This window comes from Labeo rohita, chromosome 5 (genome assembly GCF_022985175.1).
Source record: "Labeo rohita strain BAU-BD-2019 chromosome 5, IGBB_LRoh.1.0, whole genome shotgun sequence".
NCBI lineage: Eukaryota > Metazoa > Chordata > Actinopteri > Cypriniformes > Cyprinidae > Labeo > Labeo rohita.
Genome location: NC_066873.1, coordinates 14,301,486 through 14,323,308, shown reverse-complemented (window position 1 = coordinate 14,323,308; position 21,823 = coordinate 14,301,486). Strand labels below are relative to the sequence as shown.

General features: G+C 36.8%; 1 protein-coding gene across 1 annotated transcript in view; it reads left to right on the top strand.

Annotated features, from left to right (window-relative positions):
• The window catches only part of notch1b (notch receptor 1b), a 55,005-nt gene that overhangs the window by 20,748 nt on the left and 12,434 nt on the right, over window positions 1–21,823 (top strand). Inside the window, exons 5-25 of the mRNA XM_051109675.1 lie at window positions 2,265–2,387; window positions 2,561–2,794; window positions 3,988–4,143; window positions 4,236–4,421; window positions 4,647–4,760; window positions 7,580–7,693; window positions 7,890–8,123; window positions 8,219–8,329; window positions 10,063–10,255; window positions 11,596–11,741; window positions 11,838–11,951; window positions 14,841–14,960; window positions 15,054–15,206; window positions 15,282–15,510; window positions 16,613–16,814; window positions 18,401–18,554; window positions 18,680–18,864; window positions 19,062–19,194; window positions 19,868–20,125; window positions 20,227–20,339; window positions 20,771–21,339. Of these exons, the coding sequence (XP_050965632.1) occupies window positions 2,265–2,387; window positions 2,561–2,794; window positions 3,988–4,143; window positions 4,236–4,421; window positions 4,647–4,760; window positions 7,580–7,693; window positions 7,890–8,123; window positions 8,219–8,329; window positions 10,063–10,255; window positions 11,596–11,741; window positions 11,838–11,951; window positions 14,841–14,960; window positions 15,054–15,206; window positions 15,282–15,510; window positions 16,613–16,814; window positions 18,401–18,554; window positions 18,680–18,864; window positions 19,062–19,194; window positions 19,868–20,125; window positions 20,227–20,339; window positions 20,771–21,339 (3,841 nt within the window). The remainder of the gene's footprint in view (window positions 1–2,264; window positions 2,388–2,560; window positions 2,795–3,987; window positions 4,144–4,235; window positions 4,422–4,646; window positions 4,761–7,579; window positions 7,694–7,889; window positions 8,124–8,218; window positions 8,330–10,062; window positions 10,256–11,595; window positions 11,742–11,837; window positions 11,952–14,840; window positions 14,961–15,053; window positions 15,207–15,281; window positions 15,511–16,612; window positions 16,815–18,400; window positions 18,555–18,679; window positions 18,865–19,061; window positions 19,195–19,867; window positions 20,126–20,226; window positions 20,340–20,770; window positions 21,340–21,823) is intronic.

The following is a 21,823-nucleotide window of genomic DNA, read 5'->3' as shown; positions in this document are numbered from 1 at the left end:
TTTTGCTGTACTTTGGATCAAATAAATGCAGGTTTGGTGAGCAGAAGAGACTTCTTTAAAAAGCATTACAAATCTTACTGGTCAAAAACTTTTGACTGGTAGTGAATGCACCAACATAAAATGCAAGAAAACTAATACACACACACACACACACACACACACACACATATATATATATATATATATATATATATATATATACACACATATATATCTGTTTTGCATCTTGTTGTACAAAAAAATGATCTGCCATATAATACAATTACAACAGAATAATACATAAAAACACAAATACATAGTTATAATACGTAGAATAACATAAACATAGTTTCGTTGATTGAAATGGACAGTTTGAACTGATTCATGGAAATAAATAAAACCTACCAGATCTAATATGGTTTGGATCGAGACAAAGTCATGAGACAAAGCTAATGAAAAGCACCCAAATCAACAGAATATTCACAATGTTCCCAGCTAAATCACCATGAACATGTTGTAAATATTTGAAATATTGCCTAGGTTTAAGGCTTATGTGATTATGTACTTTGCAGACTTGTTCTAACATATACCCTTTCGTGGCTTAAGAGCTGTTTACCATGCTAATATTCAAAGACTTGTCTTAAATACTCCTCATGATTATGGGGTCTTGAATCATTTTAATCATCATGAGGGCTTTAACTGACATTAGCTACGTAACAAATGAGTTCATTAAATGACGGATCAATGGCAGCCTCTTAACTTTGATCTCTCAGAGGAAATCCACTCAGCTTATTTTGACTCACAAGTGTCCTGTTGACGACATCTGTTCCAGCAGTAAGATATCGGCCTTCTATCCGGGTCAACAGTGAAGGTAGAGATTTCAGATGAGCTCAGTGAGTTTGCAATAACAATGTAGTATCAGTGTTTCCCACAACTTTGGAACATGGGATAGGCTACCTCTCCCAGAATGCCTTTCTCTCAGCCTCATTTAAACCTGGCCTAGTTATAGTATCTCCACTCCTGCTGCAGCTCTGTCTGCATGTGTGTGTGCGAACAGGCCGGCAGGAAAATATTTGCGCTTATCATGAGGAAATGTCTGAACGACAACATCCTTATGCTGGTGTCCCTGGGTTAGAGTCAGTGTTGGGAGAATGAGAACGCGCATGTGTGTGTGCGTGTGTGTTCGCCTCCCATCACTATTCCCTTTGACCTGTGTGGATCTCATATCATGCCAGATGACATAACCTAAACCTCAGTGTTGAGGAAACATCACTAAAGTTACTTCTTCCTCTTTTATTCCAAGCATTCAAAGGAAGAATTCATTTTGTGATCAGTTAGGGAATATACTATAACTGCACTTTTTGGAGTTAAACTGTAGGAAACTGTGGTTAGAATCAGTTGAGTTGTTGTCGTTGGTACCTCTAACAGAATCCTGGTTCTGCCAGTCTTCTCAGAAAAGGAAGACTGTTGACCGCAACAACAGTAACGACTGTTTTTGAATGTTTCACAACATTTTATCCTTCTGTTTATACTTGGAAACAATTGAATTTGCATGTTTGTGTTAAAGGATCTGTGCTGTGCAATCTGATATAAATATTTAGCTCGTTCTGAGGAAACATGAATTCTGTCAGCAAACAGTTGCTCAAATATTTATCCATGGCTAGAATATTTAACAATATGGGGTATGTATTAAGTGTTGATTTTTATTTCACACTGTTGGAAAGATACAGGCAATGTTCCTGTTTTTTGGATGAAAATTGGACAGGTACACTACCATTCAAAGTTTGGGTTCAGTAACATTTTCATTAATAACTGTTTTCCATTTAATATAATTAAAATTGTGATGGCAAAGTTGAATTTTCAGCATCATCATGTCTTGAGTTTCACATGATTCTTCAGAAATCACTCTAATATGCAGATTTGGTCCTTTTCTTATTATTATTAGTGTTGAAAACAGCTGTGCTGCTTGATATCTTCAATCTTTGTTGAATAGAAAGTTCAAAAGTACAGCATTTATTTGAATAAGAAATCTTTTGTAACAATGTAAAAGTCTTTACTGTCAATATTTATCAATTTAATGCATCCTTCCTGAATAAAAGCATTTATTTCTAAAAATAAAAGAAAATAAAAAAGTAAAATAATAACAAAAATGACCCTAAACCTTTGAACAGTATTGTATATAGTTCATTTTTTAGGAGTGTTACCTTGAACAGGCAGTGTTTGAAATGGGTACATGAACAATCTTGTCAGTTCCGGCTTTTAAAACTATACTTATTTCTTTCCAGGATTTAGTGGTCAGAACTGCGAGGAGAACATTGATGACTGTCCAGACCATCGCTGCCTTAATGGAGGGACTTGTGTGGATGGAGTGAACACCTACAATTGCCAATGCAAGCCAGAATGGACAGGTACCAACTGTCTACTCAAACCCCACACTATAATTACCATTACAAACAAAGACATTTTTGAATCAGAAAGACTAATTAGGCTTCAATAGGTCAAATTTCTTTTTATTGGCATTTGATCTGTGTTTGGAAAAGAAAAATGGTAAAATGAATGGCTATATATATTAATTCCTCAGGTCAGTTCTGTACCGAAGATGTCAACGAGTGCGATTTGATGCCCAACTCCTGCCAGAATGGTGGTACATGCTTGAACACACAGGGTGGATACAACTGCGTCTGTGTGAACGGCTGGACAGGGGACGACTGCAGTGAGAACATCGATGACTGCGCAGATGCAGCCTGCAATGCAGGAGCCACATGTCACGATCGGGTGGCCTCCTTCCTGTGTGAATGCCCTCATGGGCGCACAGGTGTGCTTTTTTTCTCATGAATTATATAGACTCATTCTGTTCGTTGAGCATTAGATTTAGTTCTGAACAAATGCACTGAAGAGAATTACATGTTTTGGTTTAACAAACCACTCATTTCTATGGAAGCCCATTTCTGCCACTGAATAAAATTTTTTTTTTTTTTTTTTATCACAATTCTAAGAAAATCAGAATGGCAAGATACAAACTCGCAACTCTGAGAAAAATTATATCTCGCAATTCTGACTTTTTTTCTCACAATTCAGAGTTGATATATCGCAATTCTGAAAAAGTTAGAATTGCAAGTTTGTATTATGCAGTTCTGAGGAAAAAAACGTGGAATTGCGATATATCAAGAGTTTATATCTCGCAATTCTGACTTTTTGTCTTGCAGTTCCCAATTTATATAATCACAATTCTGAGAGAAAAAAGTTAGAAGTCAGAATGGCGAGATATAAACTTGGAATTGTGAGAAAAAAATCTCTCATAATTCTCATAATTTCTCATAATTGCGATTTTACACAGTTCTGAGGAAAATAAAGTCAGAATGCAATTCTGATTCTTTTCTTTCTTTCTCAGCATTTCGAGTTTATATCTCACAATTCTGAGAAAAAAGTTAGAACTGCGAGAAGAAAAGTCAAAATGGTGAGATACAAACTCGCAACTTTGAAAAAAAAAAAAAAAAGTCTAAATTTATATCTCGCAATTCAGACTTTTTTTCTTGCAGTTTATATATCGCAATCCTGAGAAAAAAAAGTTGTAATTGCAAGTTTGCATTATGCAGTTCTGAGAAAAAAGTCAGAATTTTGAGATGTAAACTCGCAATAGCAAGAATAAAAAGTCAGAATTCGCAGTTACTTTTTTAAGTTTATTTTTAATTAATTTTTTTATTTAGTGGCGTAAACAGGCTTCCATACATTTCACTTACTTTCTACTCAAGCAGAAAGTTAGAATGAGATATATTATAATTTGCTTGTATTTTTAATCTGCTAAAAAGCATTTATTTATTAGGAAAAGACACTTTCACATACATTATATAAAGTTAATAGCTATGAACTAAGTGGGATAAATCATCTGTTTTGATTTCACGGTGTCTTTAAAATCTGACATACTGTTTAAAAAACAGGCATTCACAAAAGTTTCATGTCATAAACTCCTGCACAAACTGATTCTCATTGTGTGTCTTTGTGTTTCAGGTCTGTTGTGTCACCTGGATGATGCTTGCATTAGTAACCCGTGTCAGAAAGGCTCCAACTGTGACACCAATCCAGTCAACGGCAAGGCCATCTGCACCTGTCCTCTGGGTTACGTCGGCCCAGCCTGTGACCAAGACGTTGATGAATGCTCGCTAGGTAAAAAATGGCTGTTTATTGTTGGTTAAGCTAGTTACTACAATGGAGTATTTTAATTGTAAATGTTTAATGGGTGTTTTTCCTCCTTTTAGGTGCAAACCCTTGTGAACATGCTGGAAAGTGTATAAACACAAAAGGATCCTTCCAGTGTAAATGTCTCCAGGGATACGTGGGAGCTCGATGTGAACTGGACATAAACGAGTGCATGTCCAACCCGTGCCAAAATGACGCTACCTGTTTGGATCAAATTGGAGGGTTCCATTGCATCTGTATGCCAGGTATTTGGTTTAGGACGCAGCCTCTCTCTATATATTACCCCATGCTGGTGATGTCATAGCCAGTAAATTTCTTCTGTTGGCTGTAACACTAATGATACTGATGCCTGACTACATGAAGTTAATATATTCTGTTTATTGTACACATAAGAAGCACTAATAGGATTGTTAAGACATGCAGAATTTTCTCGCTAAGTCTGGAGCTTATTCCCCTATGTTAATTGGCAGGGTACGAGGGAGTCTTCTGTCAGATCAATACCGATGAGTGCGCCAGCATGCCCTGCCTCAACAATGGGAAGTGCATCGACAAGATCAACAACTACCAATGCGAGTGCCCCACAGGTGAGCAAGCAGGGGTCAATCACCTCCCAGGACAGAACAGAGTGGAGAACACTAATCCCTGCCCTGAGGCGGGCTTACACAGCCCCGGCTAAAATTTCTCCGAATAATCCATATGAAAGCTTCAGGAAAGTTAGAATTTCAGACAGTTTTTGCTTGAGTAAGATGATATCTAGCAAAAACCTGCTTACTGTATTAATAGTGCCGCCATGGTACAGTGTCAGTGTTTTTCAACAAAAGTAGTGCACAAATATTTCTGTTAAATCATTTTTATAGAAACATTTATACAATTTATATTTAAAAATGAATTTAAATGATTTTTTAATGTTTAAGAGAAATTTTAATGTAGAAATTCCATATATATTGCAATGTGTAATCATTCATTTAATTTTTAATTTTACAATTAATTTAAGTTTTGACTGCACTGTCTGCATTTGCCCCTACTTTGATCCTTTGTCCAGTTCCAGTGACTTGAAACTAATTTTGTTGATAATGTAGGTTTGTGAAAGGCTCTTCTTGTAGAAAAACAGCACATTTAGGATGCAGAGGAATTCATGCATAAATTAATGGGGGTAGAGCGGAGGTACAATATTAGGCATGATGAGGTTGTGTAAGGAGAGGGGCCTACGGGGACCCCCAAGAGTGGTGTTATGGGAGGTGGTAAGCTGAAGAAGTGGAAGCTAGGCCCCTTCACTGTTTCAGATGGAAATCAGAGCTCCTTTTCAGCATGTGGCGCAGGGATCCTTTTCAGTAGTGTACACACTGAATCCTTAGCAACCACAATGGGTGCTTTTTGAAATGTGGCATTTTAGAGGCTCGGAAGAAATTCCTGTTTTTCTGAAGATGCATGGGACAGATCTTGATTAGCGATGCCAGGGGCTCTCAGGGAATGGCATAAGCAAGTTCAGAATTTGTTATCAGGATTATCTCTATAATAATACAAGACGTGTAATTATTTTTTTAAGTGATCAGACTTAGATTCTAACCTGGCAGATGATAAAAAAGACAGAAAAATCTCATAGAATTACATTAAAGTAGAGCCCTATGAAGTTTTATTTTTCCCCAAATTCTGTTTTTTTTTCCATTTTAATTTTTCTAGACTCTGCTTTAATGGTTAAATTAAAAAATATTAAACAAAAATTATGTTAATTAATTGAATTATTTATTCTGGATGCCTTTTTAATGGTTTCATTAAATTTTAATACTCAAAAACATCCCTAATTGACTGATTTTATAAAAAAAATATATTTTTTATTATTTATTTATATATTTTTTATTTGTTTTATTTTCAGAAATAATGTGTAAATCAGTGTGTAAAAATCAGTAGTAGTAGTAGTACTATCATTACATTGAGTAATATATTTTTGTCACAATTTCTTCAAGTTAAACCAAACTTTTACAAACTTTTATTTTGACAGGTTGCTGCGAAGACCTTTATGTGTCTGTTTGTGTATATGACGATCGTTTTTCTCAAAACAAATGGTAAAATGAATGTGCTTAGAGCAGTTCTATAGACTTTGTTTCATGTAGAGTTGCAAAACGTTTAGTCACGATTAATTAATTAAAAATAAAAGTTTGTTTACATACTATGTATGTGTGTGTACTGTGTATATTTATTATGTGTATATAAATACACACATATATGTATATATTATACAAAATATTTGTATGTAAACACTTGTATATCATTTATATTATATATAAATATAAATATTTTACATATAAATCTAACATACTTTTCCTTTATACAGTACATGTATGTGTGTATTTATATATACATAATAAATATACACAGTACACACACATATAGTATATAAACAAACTTTTATTTTGAACTGATTTATCACAACTAATTGTTTTGCAGTTCTAGTTTCATGTGTTTCACACACATTTCAGAATGTGTGTAGTAAGTGAAACTGTGCGTCTGCGCCATTCATTCACACAGAGACACGCAAAACATGTAGGATTTATATATGAATAGTATTTTTGCAGCTTAATATTCAGACACTAGTCTATACTGCGTTTTGATTTAAGTGTGCTGACCTACTTTTGACTTATATATCCAAAATTTGGCAAATTCTGTGACATTCCGCATTATACAGTAAATTCCATTTTTATGACTGGATTCCACCATTCCGTCTGCGGAATAGATGTCTACTAAAGCCATATCTAGAGATGAGAATATCATCTGTCTGGACAATTTTCTTAAAAAAATAAGTAAATGAATAAACATCTAGTTGTTTTATTGTTGCTTTAACTATGATAAATGTCCCATAAGTCTCTGCACTGATGGATTTGTAGCCCTTAATGTGTTCGGACTGTATATTTGAACAGCAGACGTCTTTAGCGAGGGATTAAAATAACTGAGGGAGAAAGCACAAATGTTGGGGGTTCCTGAGCGATGGGGTTGCTGAATAGTATGAGGTCAGGGGTTGCGTGGGGCTCTTTTGGTGAGACAGACTCAGAAAGGGGGGCAAAGGCTGGATGGGAGAATGCACATTGTGATGGAAAACTTCTACGGGACAAAGGAGGCAACCGGCATGGCTTGGCGTGCCACTGAATAGACAGTTCCTCTTTGTCTGGTGCCCTTGGTCAGGAGGCCTTGGAAGGTTTTTACCGCCATTTTACACCCTTCTCCCCCTCTCACTCTGATGGTTTGTTGAAAAGCAGCTTGAAAACCTGAGAGAGAGGGGTAAAGCTTGCAGCTGGGTATTAATGAACGCAGGCCGTGTTGTATAGACGAGTGTGGAGGAATGAAGTGGGTGCAGACCGGAGGAATCTTTGTATTGACCCCCTCCTTTTTCCTCTTGCCCCCCTCTCAGGATTCTCGGGTAGCCAGTGCCAGTTCGACATTGATGAGTGCGCCAGCACCCCCTGTAAAAATGGGGCCAAGTGTATTGACGGACCCAACATGTACACCTGCCAGTGCACTGAAGGTATGAAGACACCATCATAAAAGTATTAAATAAAACATTATATTTCTGTTGTGAATATATTTTTTGCAGCTCTGAAGTATTTATTTGGCTATAAATTTCTTTCTGAGTCATGGAAAAACATGGAAATTCCAAGGCCTAAATGTGAGGAAACTCATGTCATAATAAATATAATAAATGAATCTGTTTTCCTTTTTAGGATACACAGGGCAACACTGTGAAACAGATGTCGACGAGTGTCTATCTAACCCGTGTCACTACGGCACCTGCAAAGACGGCTTGGCGTCCTTCACCTGTATGTGCCGTGCTGGTTTTACGGGCCGTCTGTGTGAGATCAACATTAATGAGTGTCTCAGTCAGCCGTGCCAAAATGGAGGCACCTGCCAGGACCGTGAGAACGCCTACTTATGCATTTGCCCTAAAGGAACTGCAGGTGCCTATTTTACTGTAATGGCCAAACATGTAAACTTGTCCAGCTTGTCAAAAGCTCTTCTAGTCATTTACTTTAATTCTGTTTTGTGTAAACAGGTGCTAACTGTGAGGTAAACCTAGATGACTGTCAAAGCAATCCCTGCGATTTTGGAAGATGCATTGACAAGATAAATGGTTATGAGTGTGCCTGTGAACCAGGATACACAGGTGAGTGGTCTTAGATCATGTGCCTCATACATCAATAAATGGCAATAAAATAGTCCAATTGATTTGAAATGCAAGTTTACTTGAATAGTCCGCCCAGCAAAGAAAATTTAGTCGTTATTTCCTCACCCTCTTGTCATTTTAAACCCATATGCTCTTCAAGTTTCAAGATCTTTACAAAAAAAAATCTTTACAAATATCTCCACACAACAACAGTTAATGGTGGCCATAGGCTGTCAAGCTTCAAATAGGTCTATAAAATATATTATACTGAGTTAAATCTCAATATTTTCTTGTAGACAGCGATAAGATTAGAGGTGATTTTATGTAATATACAACCATTGTCCCTATTTTTTAAAAATCAGTTAAGCATAAACCCCGCCCTGCAGCCATTTTTATTAATCAATTCAGTCACCTGTCAAGAAAAGTTAGTGCGATATTGCATTTTTCTATTGCAATAATTTCATGATCTTTCAAAATTGTTTCTTAAATGATTGAGAAGATGTAAAAAATCTACTTTTGTGAACTAGTCCTAGGATTTTTGCTTAATCTGGAAAAAAGCACTGCAGTACAATTCTCTGGACTCCCTAGGTCAATTAAATATACCCTTTGGGAGGTTATAATGGGGTTGTTTAGAAAAGGGGCCTGTCCAAATTTACCCAAAATCCTATAAAGCCTTAAGGAAAACTCAAAACCTAAGGAAACCTGGTTGATTTAAGAATATCAGACCACAACTGGTACTATAACAGTCATAATCGTTAAAAACAATCATATTTCTATGGCAAGTTACCTGTATTTGCCCAAAATGCTTTTTTCAATCATTGATTTAGATGGTTACAGCCTTGCTAAAAAATATGTAATGTCTTTTTTTCATATTTGCTTAAATGTCTTAAAGCGCTTGAACCTCATACTCCAACATGTCTCCTCTAGAATTTCATGAGATCTAAACAGTGTCTCAAACTGTGCTCTGATTTGCCAAGATACCAAAGGCATTTCGATATAAACTTAAACATTATTTTTTTTTTAAGACAAGACTATACTAACCACATCCATTGCATAACTCAAACTGCATGTCAACAAGTCTCATTTTGTCTATTTTTAAGATTTTTAATAGAAACATGTGGGACAAAATTGATACTTAACTGAAACATACTCCACCAAGTCATTTAAGCTTTGGAAAAGCCACGGCGTATGTGGTTTTATCGTGGCAGTCTAGGTGGTATACTGAGCCCAGGTCTTTATCAGTGTAGAAGAGATGGGGAGTCAACAAAGAGTTCAGCAGGTGAGACAGGCAACAAAGCAGGGTGGGGAGAGACAGCTGGCCAGCGAGCACACATTCGGCCTGGGCCGTGGTGTTGGCTTACAGTCTCGCCCAATCCCCCCGCCTGTGGAGCAGACACACAAGCCAGCCCGCTCCCTCATTCAGCCAGAGATCTCCAGGACATCTGGGAGTTTGAAAGGAGAAAAGATTTGCAAAAGATTTGTGAAAGTCGATCTTTTAAAAGGGGGAAGTTGGCTGGTGCTTTAAAGACAAGTGACAAATGAAACCTCTGCCTTTATGCTGGCATTGCGTTCAGTGAATAGTGGTGCTGCCTGAAGTGGAGTCTAAAAGCTAGGCCTTAAGCCTAGGATTTCAAGAAAAACAAGGAATGGCTAAATGAATGTCGTCGATTCAGGAGTTATTTTGACTAGCATACATGTGACACTTTTCATAATGATGTGTTGTTTTTTTGCAGGGAAAATGTGTAACATCAACATTGATGAATGTGCCATCAACCCCTGTCACAATGGTGGAACCTGCGTTGATGAAGTCAATGGCTTCAAATGTTTGTGCAGAGAAGGGTATCATGACACCACCTGCCAATCACAGCTCAACGAATGTCTTAGCAACCCCTGTATCCATGGACACTGTGAAGACAAAGTCAACGGGTGTGTATCATTTACATACACTGCCGTTCAAAAGTTTGGGATCAGGAAGACTTTTAATGTTTTAATGGAGTCTCTTATGCTTATCAAGTCTGATCAAAAATATGGAATAAATAGTAATATTGTGAAATATTATTGCAGTTTCTAAAATTGTTTTCTTATTTTAATGCACTTTAAAATATAATTTACTTCTGTGATGCAGCGCTGAATTTTCATCAGCGATTACTCCAGTCTTCGGAGTCACATGATCCTTCAGAAATGATTCCAATATGCTGATTTATTGTCAGTGTTAAACAGTTGTGCTGCTTAATATTTTTTGGAACCTGTGATACTTTTTCTTTGATTCTTTGATGAAAAAAGTAAAAAAGAACAGTGTTCATTCAAAATAGATTTTTTTAACAATGTAAGTCTTTACTATCACTTTTTATCCATTTAACACATTCTTGATGATTAAAAGTATTAATTTCTTAAAAAAAGAAAGAAAAAATGTACTGACCCCAACTTCTGAATAGTAGTTTAATAGTAGTTTATTCTGAATAAACACTGTTCTAACCTTTTATGTATCAAAGAATCCAAAGAATCAAAGAAAAACTATCGCAGGTCCCAAAAAATATTGAGCAGCACAACTGTTTCCAACACTGATAATAAATCAGCATATTATAATGATTTCTTAAAGATCATGTGATGCTGAAAATTCAGCTTTGCCATCACAGCAATAAATTATATTTTAAAGTTTATTAAAAGAGAAAAATGTTATTTTAAATTGCAATAATATATATTTTCTGTATTTTTGATCAAATAAATGGAACCTTGATGAGAAAAAGAAACTTCTTTAAAAAACATTAAAAATCTTAATGATCCCAAACTTTTGAATGGCACTGTGCATACACTGGCATTTAAAAGACTGGTGACAGTAAGATATTTTTTAAAGAAACTAATACAGTTTAAAAAGGCTTTTTGCCTCATGATCTTAGCTTATTGCCTCCAACCCTGCTAAAACAAACAAACAAACAAACAAAAATGGCTTAAACCAGCTTATGCTGATCTGGCTGGTCTTTCGGCTAGTTTTATAGTAGCTTTGGCACTTAGGAGACCATCCTGCTAGCCAGCTAAAACAGATGTCCTGTCCAGACATGAGACCTTATACCAGCTAAGACGAGCAAACCAGCTCAAGTCAGGTTAAGACCTGATGTTTTGTTCATCAGGCCCAAGAACTGCTCTAGATCAGCTTATGACCAGCCTTTAACCGCTTTACTTTAATTGGATCTTCCAAGCGGTGAACGGTTCCAAATCTGTAAGGAAAAAATAGCCGAATGTAAAATGCAGATGTTGTTTTTTTACAGATATAACTGTATTTGTGACTCTGGCTGGAGTGGTGTCAACTGTGACATCAATAACAATGAGTGTGAGTCCAACCCTTGTATGAATGGAGGCACCTGTAAGGACATGACCAGCGGATACGTCTGTACATGCCGTGCTGGCTTCAGCGGTTCGTATCATTGATTCTACTTACGTACTGTAACTATGTGGTATGCCCTTTGACCCCCACTTAAACACACTGTGTCTCACTAACATTTGATTATAGGTCCCAACTGCCAAACAAATATCAATGAATGCGCCTCCAACCCTTGCTTGAATCAAGGAACCTGTATTGATGACGTGGCTGGATACAAATGCAACTGTTTGCTGCCTTACACTGGTATGTGTTTAGCTTTATTCATGACATTTTGAGATTGTTATTTGTGGACTGTGATATTTTTCACCAGTATGTAGTTTAAACCAGGTTGAGAGTTTGAGAAAAGTTAATAATCAATCAAATCATTATACGTTATAAATTATATATATCAAAATAAAATAAAATAAAATAAAAATAAAAAATAAATAAAATGTTTTAAAAAACTTAAAGGAGAAGTCCACTTCTAGAACAACAATTCACAAATAATTTACTCACCCACTTGTCATCCAAGATGTTCATGTCTTTCTTTCTTCAGTTGTGAAGAAATTATGCTTTTTGAGAAAAACATTTCAGGATTTTTCTCCATATAATGGACTTCATTGGTGCCCCGATTTTGAACTTCCAAAATGTAGTTTAAATGCAGCTTCAAAGGGCTCTAAACGATCCCAGCTGAGGAAGAAGAGTCTTATCTAGCGAAACGATCTGACATTTTTTTCTGAAAATTAATTTTTTTTATACTTTTTAAGCACAAAAGCTCATGTAACACAGGCTCTGGGATGCACGTCCACGGCGCTACATACTATTAAATCATGTCGAAAGGTCACGCGGAACAGACCCAGTGTTTACAAAGCGAATGCGCAAAGACTAAGGAAGTGAAAGTAAGTTTGCAAACGCTATTTACAAACAAAAAGGTACAACGATGTCCTCCTCTCAAGTTGTAGGAGAAAATAAGATGGAGTTTTTCAATGAACTTACATGTGATTCGTAGTAGTGATGGGACGTTCAGATCATTTTACCGACTCGGACCTTTGAGTCTCGTTCAGCAAAATGAACAAATCTTTCTTTGAGTAATTTTGTTCATTTTACCAAAATATAATTAAAATGTATTACTTCCCTAACACATCTACTGCTTACACAAACGTTGATCACACTACAAACAAGACAAAACTGTAGTGCTATAAGAAACCTGGGTCATTAGTCTATGATTAGCTCACCTCACTTCTTATCTGACAAATTTTCGGGTTTGAGTCGTTCGTTCATCACATGACAGCCCCATAAGATGAACGAATGACTCAAAAAACCCAAAGACTCGAAACAGGTGAACTAATTCCAGTACAGAACCTAATAGGATGTTGTGCATGTGTGACTGAACGAATCACTCCCCAAGATGACTCGTTCTTCCCGAGTCACATTGAAGATTCATTCAAAATGAAAGAATCGTTCAAGAACGACCTATTGCTAATTCTTAGCATCGTGAACGCGCATCCCAGAGCCTGTGCTACACGAGCTTTTGTGCTTAAAAAGTATACAAATTTTTTTATTTTTTGAAAAAAATGACAGATCGTTTTGCTAGATAAGACCCTTCTTCCTCGGCTGGGATCGTTTAGAGCCCTTTGAAGCTGCATTTAAACCACATTTTGGAAGTTCAAAATCGGGGTACAATGAAGTCCATTATATGGAGAAAAATGTTTTCCTCAAAAACCATAATTTCTTTACGACTAAAGACAGAAAGACATGAACATCTTGGATGACAAGGGGGTGAGTAAATTATTTGTAAATTGTTGTTCTCTAAGTGGAGCTCTCCTTTAATATTTTATTAGTTAACCTGTATGTCATATGACCCCTGATCAACATAACAGGACATGCAAATGTGTTGTTAAATTATTGAAATATGAACTCTAACAGGGGATTTGAAGTACATATTTTACTTCAAACGGAACACCTGATGTAAACTATTTTAAGTACTGACAGAAAAAGAGATCTTCTGGTTGTATATGTTTATTTATAAGATATTTTGGAGACCATGATGACATTGTGACAATCAGCTTTCTTTCCTGTTGATGTATTTCTGATTGAAACAGGAAGTTGTGGTGGGCTCTTTCTTTTAAGTAGCCAATACCCTTTAGTTTAAGACACAAACATGAACAATGATTCGCTAAGTACATGAATGATTCTCATTCTATGAGCATTTTATTGAACAAAATGTCAGATATGCCTGAAAGTGCAAAATGATTTGTCAATATTTTAAGTGCATTTACATGAAGAAAACCTTTTTGTCTGTAGAATCTTCTGCAGTAACTGCAGTAAATTTTAGCACCTTAAAGCTAAAAAATACATTATTAGTTGATTTAGTTAAAATTAGATAGTTATTAAAGCGAAAGCCTGCAAAACAAAACTAAACGTTGTTACCTTTTTTTATGGAGTCGTTACATTTCAGTGTGGCTACTACATTTTGTTAGTTTTTGCTGGTTTTACTATACTTAAACTATTTCAAATTATGAGTAGTAATTTAAATGATGAGTAACAGCAGACTCGTTTCCATTTATCTAGTCACAGATTGTTGACAGTGGCCCCTCAAGAGCCCTGCAAGTATCTCTGTTGACAATACAGGAAGATGTGTTTCCAGCAGACGACACATTCTTTCCTATCAATGTGTTATTTGACAAAACAGATAATGATGTTCTGCCTCTGGAACAGAAATCATATTAATTCCCAGTGTCTTTCTTTTTGGAAAAATCCACACAGCGCTATATCAAGAATAACAAAAATCTAGTCGTACCAGGGTGGGAACAGTAGCCTGTCATGTTTCCTGTTTGCCCTACTTCCTCTCTCACAGAAACGCAAATGGCCAGACAATAGCAGGAAAACCTGCTGGCTTCCTGCAGGGGCCGGCTGTCGTGGAAACAGATAGGCCAAATGTGCTTTGCTTTGCTAGGACTGACAGACTAATCTCCAACAGAGAAAAGACTGAAGAAACCTGTAGTAAAACATAGTGTCACCTTCTAAATTTAGGCCTCCTTAGAGGAAGAACGTCTCCTAAGAACATCTTAAATGTAAAACACCTAGTGAAATGTCAAATATATGCAATGTGAAGGTTTTTAATGCTTTGTATTTCAATATTTTATCTTCCAGGTGAGAACTGTGAAACCCTTTTGGCCCCATGCAGCCCTAAACCGTGTAAAAATGGAGGCGTGTGTAAGGAGTCCGAAGACTACGAGAGCTTCTCTTGTGTGTGTCCTGAAGGATGGCAAGGTACAACATTCACAAAACTAACCAGAAATTCTGTCCTAGCATCAATATTATGCACATCTGTGTTCATACCTGTTGTACTTCCTTTCTTTTTAGGCCAAACATGCGAGGTGGACATCAACGAATGTGTCAAGAACCCTTGTCGAAATGACGCCATCTGTCAAAACTCTATCGGCAGCTACAAATGCAGTTGCAAATCAGGCTATACGGGCCGGAACTGTGAGACGGACATTGACGATTGCAAGCCTAGTAAGTGTCCCAGTTTGGCCTTATTTCAATCTGCTTGATCTTGTCTTGATGTCTAACCCCATCCTTCTCCTTTAGACCCTTGCAGTAATGGAGGCTTCTGCAAAGACGCTGTGAACGCCTTCACTTGCACCTGTTTACCAGGTTTTCGGGGCAGCAGATGTGAGGAGGACATTAATGAATGTGACAGTAACCCATGCAAAAATGGTGCAAACTGCACTGATTGTGTGAACAGTTACACCTGTACCTGTCCACCTGGATTCAGTGGGATTCATTGTGAGAACAACACACCAGACTGTACTGAGAGGTAACAATAAATTTTTAATTTATTTGTATAAACACTGACCTTTGCCAAAAGTCTGCAACTGTTTTGGCTGCAACAGACAATTGTTATAATCAAGAGGCAACAAGACAAACCCATTTCCACTCTTTTAGAAACACTTGCCAACAAAGCAGTAACAGATATGTACCACAGAACAATTGGCCAACCTAAAATTCAAACCCTATACGCCATTTCTGCACAACAATAGAGGTGTCAATATGTCTTGGGCAAACCTGGGACAAAACAAGGACCTTAAAATACCTGAGAAACTCTACAAGGGAACTTAAAATGCCAAACACATTGGATAGAAACAAATTATCCCTAAACAAACTGTATTTACAAACTGCAACATGGCAGAATACCTGACCACTGTGACTATTTTTTACTAAGGAAGGTCCCCAGCAACCAAAAATGCTGTTTTCACAGAATTAAAATACTTTCAAATATGTGCTGTTCTTTTAAAGTATATGTGGTTTTTTAGCAGCAAATCAGCATGTTAGAATGATTTCTGAAGGATCATGTGACACTGAAGACTGAAGTAAAAGCTGCTGAAAATTCAGCTTTGATTTCACAGGAATAAATTACATTTAAAAATGTATTAGAATAGAAAACAGTTATTTTAAATTGTAATAGTATTTTACGTTATTTTGTTGTTTTTACTGTATTTTCGATCAGATCAGTGTCTGTAAACATAAGACACTTCTTTCAAAAACATTAAAAATCTTACAGTCTCCAAAGTTTTGAACTGTAATGTAGACTGTAATATCTGACATGGAAAGAGAAATTAATATTATGTCTCCATGCAACATAGCTATCGTGAAACTGCTGATCCCAGCTCTGTTTTCAGAGTCTCTTTTTTAAAGTCTAGTCTTGCAAGTCAACTGATCTGCCTCGTGGTAAAGTGTACTAGAAAAAAAGCCTCTAGCACTTTTTCCTGTGTTGTCCATTAGTGCCCCCTCTGGTAATCAAATGACAATGCAATCAGTGAAGCATTACATCCTGTTATACTAGATATTGAAACTAAATGATTTTAAATTAATGTAGTAAATATGACTGCTAATCATGATTTTAATTTTTTTTTAAACAGCTCTTGTTTTAATGGCGGCACATGTGTGGATGGCATCAACAGCTTCACTTGCCTGTGCCCAAAGGGGTTCACTGGAAACTACTGCCAGCATGACATCAACGAGTGCGACTCCAGACCGTGCATGAATGGAGGCACCTGTCAGGACAGCTATGGCACATACAAGTGCACCTGCCCTCAGGGATACCATGGCCTTAACTGTCAGGTAACAAATCACAGATTTAGACAGCATGTGAAACGGACAAAACTTAGTATGTATCCATCATACATTCATAGCTTACAGTGTTTCAGCATACAGTTCTGATTCTGTAGTATAATTGTAAAGTTAGCTGTAAATAATGAATATTTTGGATATATTTCTGTTAATTCCACTTTTGTATTACTTTATATATTCATCTGTACTTAATTCAAATCAGCACTTTTGGATCTTAGTACTCACGCTTAATCACATTTCAAGGATAGACTTTTATTTTAGAAAACTTTCGTTTTTAGTTATATTTTACAGTTTCACAGTAATAAAGTTAACTATTCTCTTGCAGGATAAATGTCAGTATAAGTATACACTGCCATTCAAAAGTTTGAGATCAGTAAAAATTTTTATGTTTTTTTATATCTCTTATGCTCACAAAGGCTGCATTTATTTGATCAAGGAACAGAACAAACTATAATATTTTGAAATGTCATTACAATTTAAAATAATGGTTTTCTATTTTAATATATTTTGTGTGATGCAAAACTTAATTTTCAGCATCATTTCTCCAGTCTTCAGTGTCAGTTGATTCTTCAGAATTCATTCTGATATGACAATAATAAGCTTTTGTATAATAAATCAGCATATTAAATGATTTCTGAAGAATCATGTGACACTGAAGACTGGAGTAATGGCTGATTAAAATTCAGCTTTGCATCACAGGAATAAATTATATTTTAAAGTATATTAAAATAGAAAACCATTTTTTCTGTATTGCAACCTTGATGAGCATAAGAGACATTTTTAAAAAACATTAAAAATCTTACTGATCTCAAACTTTTGAAAGGCAGTGCATGCATAAATTAATTTATTTATATTAAAAAATTACACTAGTAACATTTATAAAATGTATGAATGTATAAAATGTTTAAATTGTAATTTTAATGTAATTGTTAATCATATAGACACATTTCTTTTTCCCATATTTCCCATTTTCTAAATTCTCTAATTTAAAAAAAAATAATAATAATAATTTTTTTTTTGTTTACTCTTTATTTTTATGTTTAGAGTATCACATTGTTAGCTTAACAACATGCTAACATCAAAAAAAGATAGATTTTGTTGTTAAACAATTATAAGCTATGAGCCAAACTGTGTTTTGAATATTTTCCTGTTAAATTAATATTTTCAGTTAAATAAATGAATTGATAAAATGTGACCCTGGACCACAAAACAAGTCTTAAGAAACATTGGACAAATTTGTAGCAATAGCCAAAAATACATTTTTATGGGTCAAAATTATAGATTTTTCTTTCATCCCAAAAATCATTAGGATATTAAGTAAAGATTATGCTCCATGAAGATATTTTGTAAATTTCCTACCAAAATATATCAAAACTTAATTTTTGATTAGTAAAATGCACTGCTAAGAACATTTTTTGGACAACTTTAAAGGCGATTTTCTCAATATTTTGATTCATGTCAGCACTTTATGTCAAATACAACAAAATAAAATGAAATATTTATCATCACTTAAAGAGATGTGAACTCATGGATGCATGAGTTAAAATGTAAACACTGGATGAATTCCTGCCTTGTAGGAGCTGGTGAACTGGTGTAAGCCATCTCCCTGTAAGAACGGAGGTAACTGCAGACAGAGCGGTACTAGGTACAGCTGCCAGTGCCAGACAGGCTGGACTGGTTTATACTGTGACGTCCCCAGTGTTTCTTGTGAGGTGGCCGCCAAACAGCAAGGTAGGTTTGTTTGTATGTTATGAGACTAAAATATGTTTTACCACAATGTCAATTACCACACATTTCTTCCGGGGATGTTCAGTGTCTCACAAATCTGCTGTAATATTTATTTCTTCCACTTTTAGGCGTAGAGGTGGCCCGGCTGTGTCGTAACTCTGGCCAATGTCTGGATGCTGGAAACACACACTATTGTCACTGTCAGGCCGGATACACGGGCAGCTACTGTGAGGAGCAGGTGGATGAATGCATTCCCAATCCTTGCCAGAACGGAGCAACCTGCACCGACTACCTTGGCGGCTACTCCTGTGAAGTAAGTAAAGAAAATCTGGTGGTTAGGGACAGAAGTATCTAGAAGAAGACACTTCAGGTTTATTCCTGCTAAATCTCCCGTCTTTGTAAAAGAATTGCTTGTTTGGCAAAGAAGGAAAAAAAACGCCAAGTAAACAGAAACAGGCTTGTTTTATGTTCGGCGTTAATTCGCCTCGCTCTTTCTCTCGTTTCTTGAAGTGCGTGCCAGGTTATCATGGAGTAAACTGCTCTGATGAGATCAATGAGTGTCTGTCTCAGCCCTGCCAGAACGGAGGCACATGCATCGACCTGATCAATACCTACAAATGCTCCTGTCCCCGGGGAACACAAGGTCAGCTATCACTTCCTCCTCTGGTTTGCTCTTTTGCCCATTCCACACTTCATTAATTAGGTCTTAACTGTTATCAGCAGGCTTAGACGTTTCTCTCTGATTGATGTAGTCATGCTTAATTACAGCTGCATAGACAGACTTTTATTTTATAAATTGGACAGAAACTTTCAAACAGTGTGTTATATTACTGTCTATTCTAAGTCAGTTAGGCTACATTCACACTGCGAGCCTTAGTGCTCAATTTTTTGGTATAGCTGTTCACATTGTTGTTTTAAATGTGGCTAAAATCAGATTTTGCGTGTGAACAGATCATGGTTCTGAACTGACCTGTTTGCGCAAAAAAAAAAAAAAAACAATACAAACAGTGTTGCCAGGTTTTCACAACAAAATTCGCCCAATTGCTTCTCAAAATTAGTCTAAAACTAGCCCAATTGCATTCCAGGGGGTAAATAATGTGTTTTATTTCATTTTTACTCATTGACGAAAACGTCGTCATAGTTTTTGTCATTCAAAATGAGTTTTTGTTTTATCATCTTGTTTTCGTCTGTGAAAAAAAAATCGTTGACGAAAATTATGACACATTGCACTTCCACTGACTACCTTTTGCAACTATATTTACTCCTCTGCAATAAGGCCAGATTTTATAACCTCTCCTCTCTGCTTTCTCTCTCAGGTGTGCACTGCGAGATCAACATTGACGACTGCACACCTTTCACCGACCCCATCACCCAGGAGCCCAAATGCTTTAACCAGGGCCGCTGTGTGGACCGCGTGGGTGGGTACCACTGCATCTGCCCGGCCGGATATGTGGGAGAACGCTGTGAGGGTGACGTCAACGAATGCTTGTCTAACCCTTGTGACCCCCGTGGCACACACAGCTGCATCCAGCTCACAAACAACTACCGCTGCGAGTGTCGCACGGGATACACAGGTACAGCACAGGCTACTACGGACCATTTTGCTTTGATTTTGAGAGCATCGCCACATTCTGATCATGTTGTCCAATGTGTAATAACCTTGTTTGTTTTACAGGTCAGCGCTGTGACAAAGTGTTTGATGGTTGTAAAGGGAAACCTTGCCGTAATGGGGGCACCTGTGCTGTGGCTAGTAATACTCCTCATGGCTTTATCTGCAGATGTCCACCGGTTAGTCATACTCTCTGATATATTTAGCCACGGTCATCTGAACCTGCCTTGAATAGTTTTGCAATACCTCTTTTGTGTTATTTCATATCCATCACATAGAATATGAAATAATCGGGTAGGGTCTATGCATAAAATAAAATGAAATAAAATAAAGTAATGTTTCTTGAGCACCAAGTCAGGATATTAGAATACTTTTTAAAGGATCATGTGACACTGAAGACTGGAGTAATGATGCAGAAAATTCAGCTTTACCATCACAGAAATAAAATACATTTTAAAATATATTAAAATAGAAAACAGTTATTTTAAATTGTAAATAATTTTAAAAGTATTACGGCTTTTACTGTATTTTTACAAATGAATGCAATACTTATACCTATAGATGTCAGTAAACTGTGATACATTTTACAACTTGCGTATATCTCGTTTAGGGTTTCACAGGCTCTACCTGCGAGTATGACGCTCATGCCTGTGGGAGTCTCCACTGTAAAAATGGGGGTACGTGCGTTTCCGGTCACAAGAGTCCCAAATGCCTGTGCACCCCTGCCTTTACTGGTCCCGAGTGCCAGTATCCCACTGAGGGTCACTGTACCACCAATCCATGCTACAACGGAGGCACGTGCGAGTATATCTCAGAGGCCCCGTATTACCACTGCATCTGTCCTACTGGCTTCAATGGCCTCTTCTGTCACATCCTGGACTACAGCTTCCCAGGTGGCCCTGCTCGAGACATCACACCTGCAAGCCCGACAGTGAGGTGCGAGATACCGGAGTGTGAGAATAAGAAAGGCAATAAGATCTGTGACAGCGCATGTAATAATTACGAATGCGACTGGGATGGAGGGGACTGCTCACTGAACTTCAACGACCCGTGGCAGAACTGTTCAGCTGCGCTGCAGTGCTGGCGCTATTTTAATAATGGGAAGTGTGATGAACAGTGTCACAATGCTGGATGTCTCTATGATGGATTTGACTGCCAGAGACTGGAGGGCCAGTGCAAGTGAGTGCTATTTGAGAATTTTTACACAAGTTTCAGGAAAAGGTACAAGTTGCGTGTTTGTAATCATAGCTAACATAGCTAAAATGATCATGCTTAAGGGGTTAGTTCACCCAAAAATGAAAATTCTGTCATTAATTACTTTCCCTAATGTCGTTCCAAACCTGTAAGTACTTTGTTCATCTCCGGAACACAAATTAAGATATTTTTGATAAAATTCGAGAGCTTTCTGACCCTGCATAGACAGCAATGCAACTGACACGTTCAAGGCCCAGAAAGGTACTCTCGTGAATGGTAACGGACAGTGACAAGGAAGAGAAGAATTGTTGAATAAAGTCGCCTAATTTGTGTTCTGAAGATGAACGAAGGTCTTATGGGTTTGGAATGACATGAGGGTGAATAATTAATGACAGAATTATTTTTGGGTGAACTATCCCTTTAAGATAAATTTTCTGAGCTTTAATTGGAAATCACAATGTTTAAACCT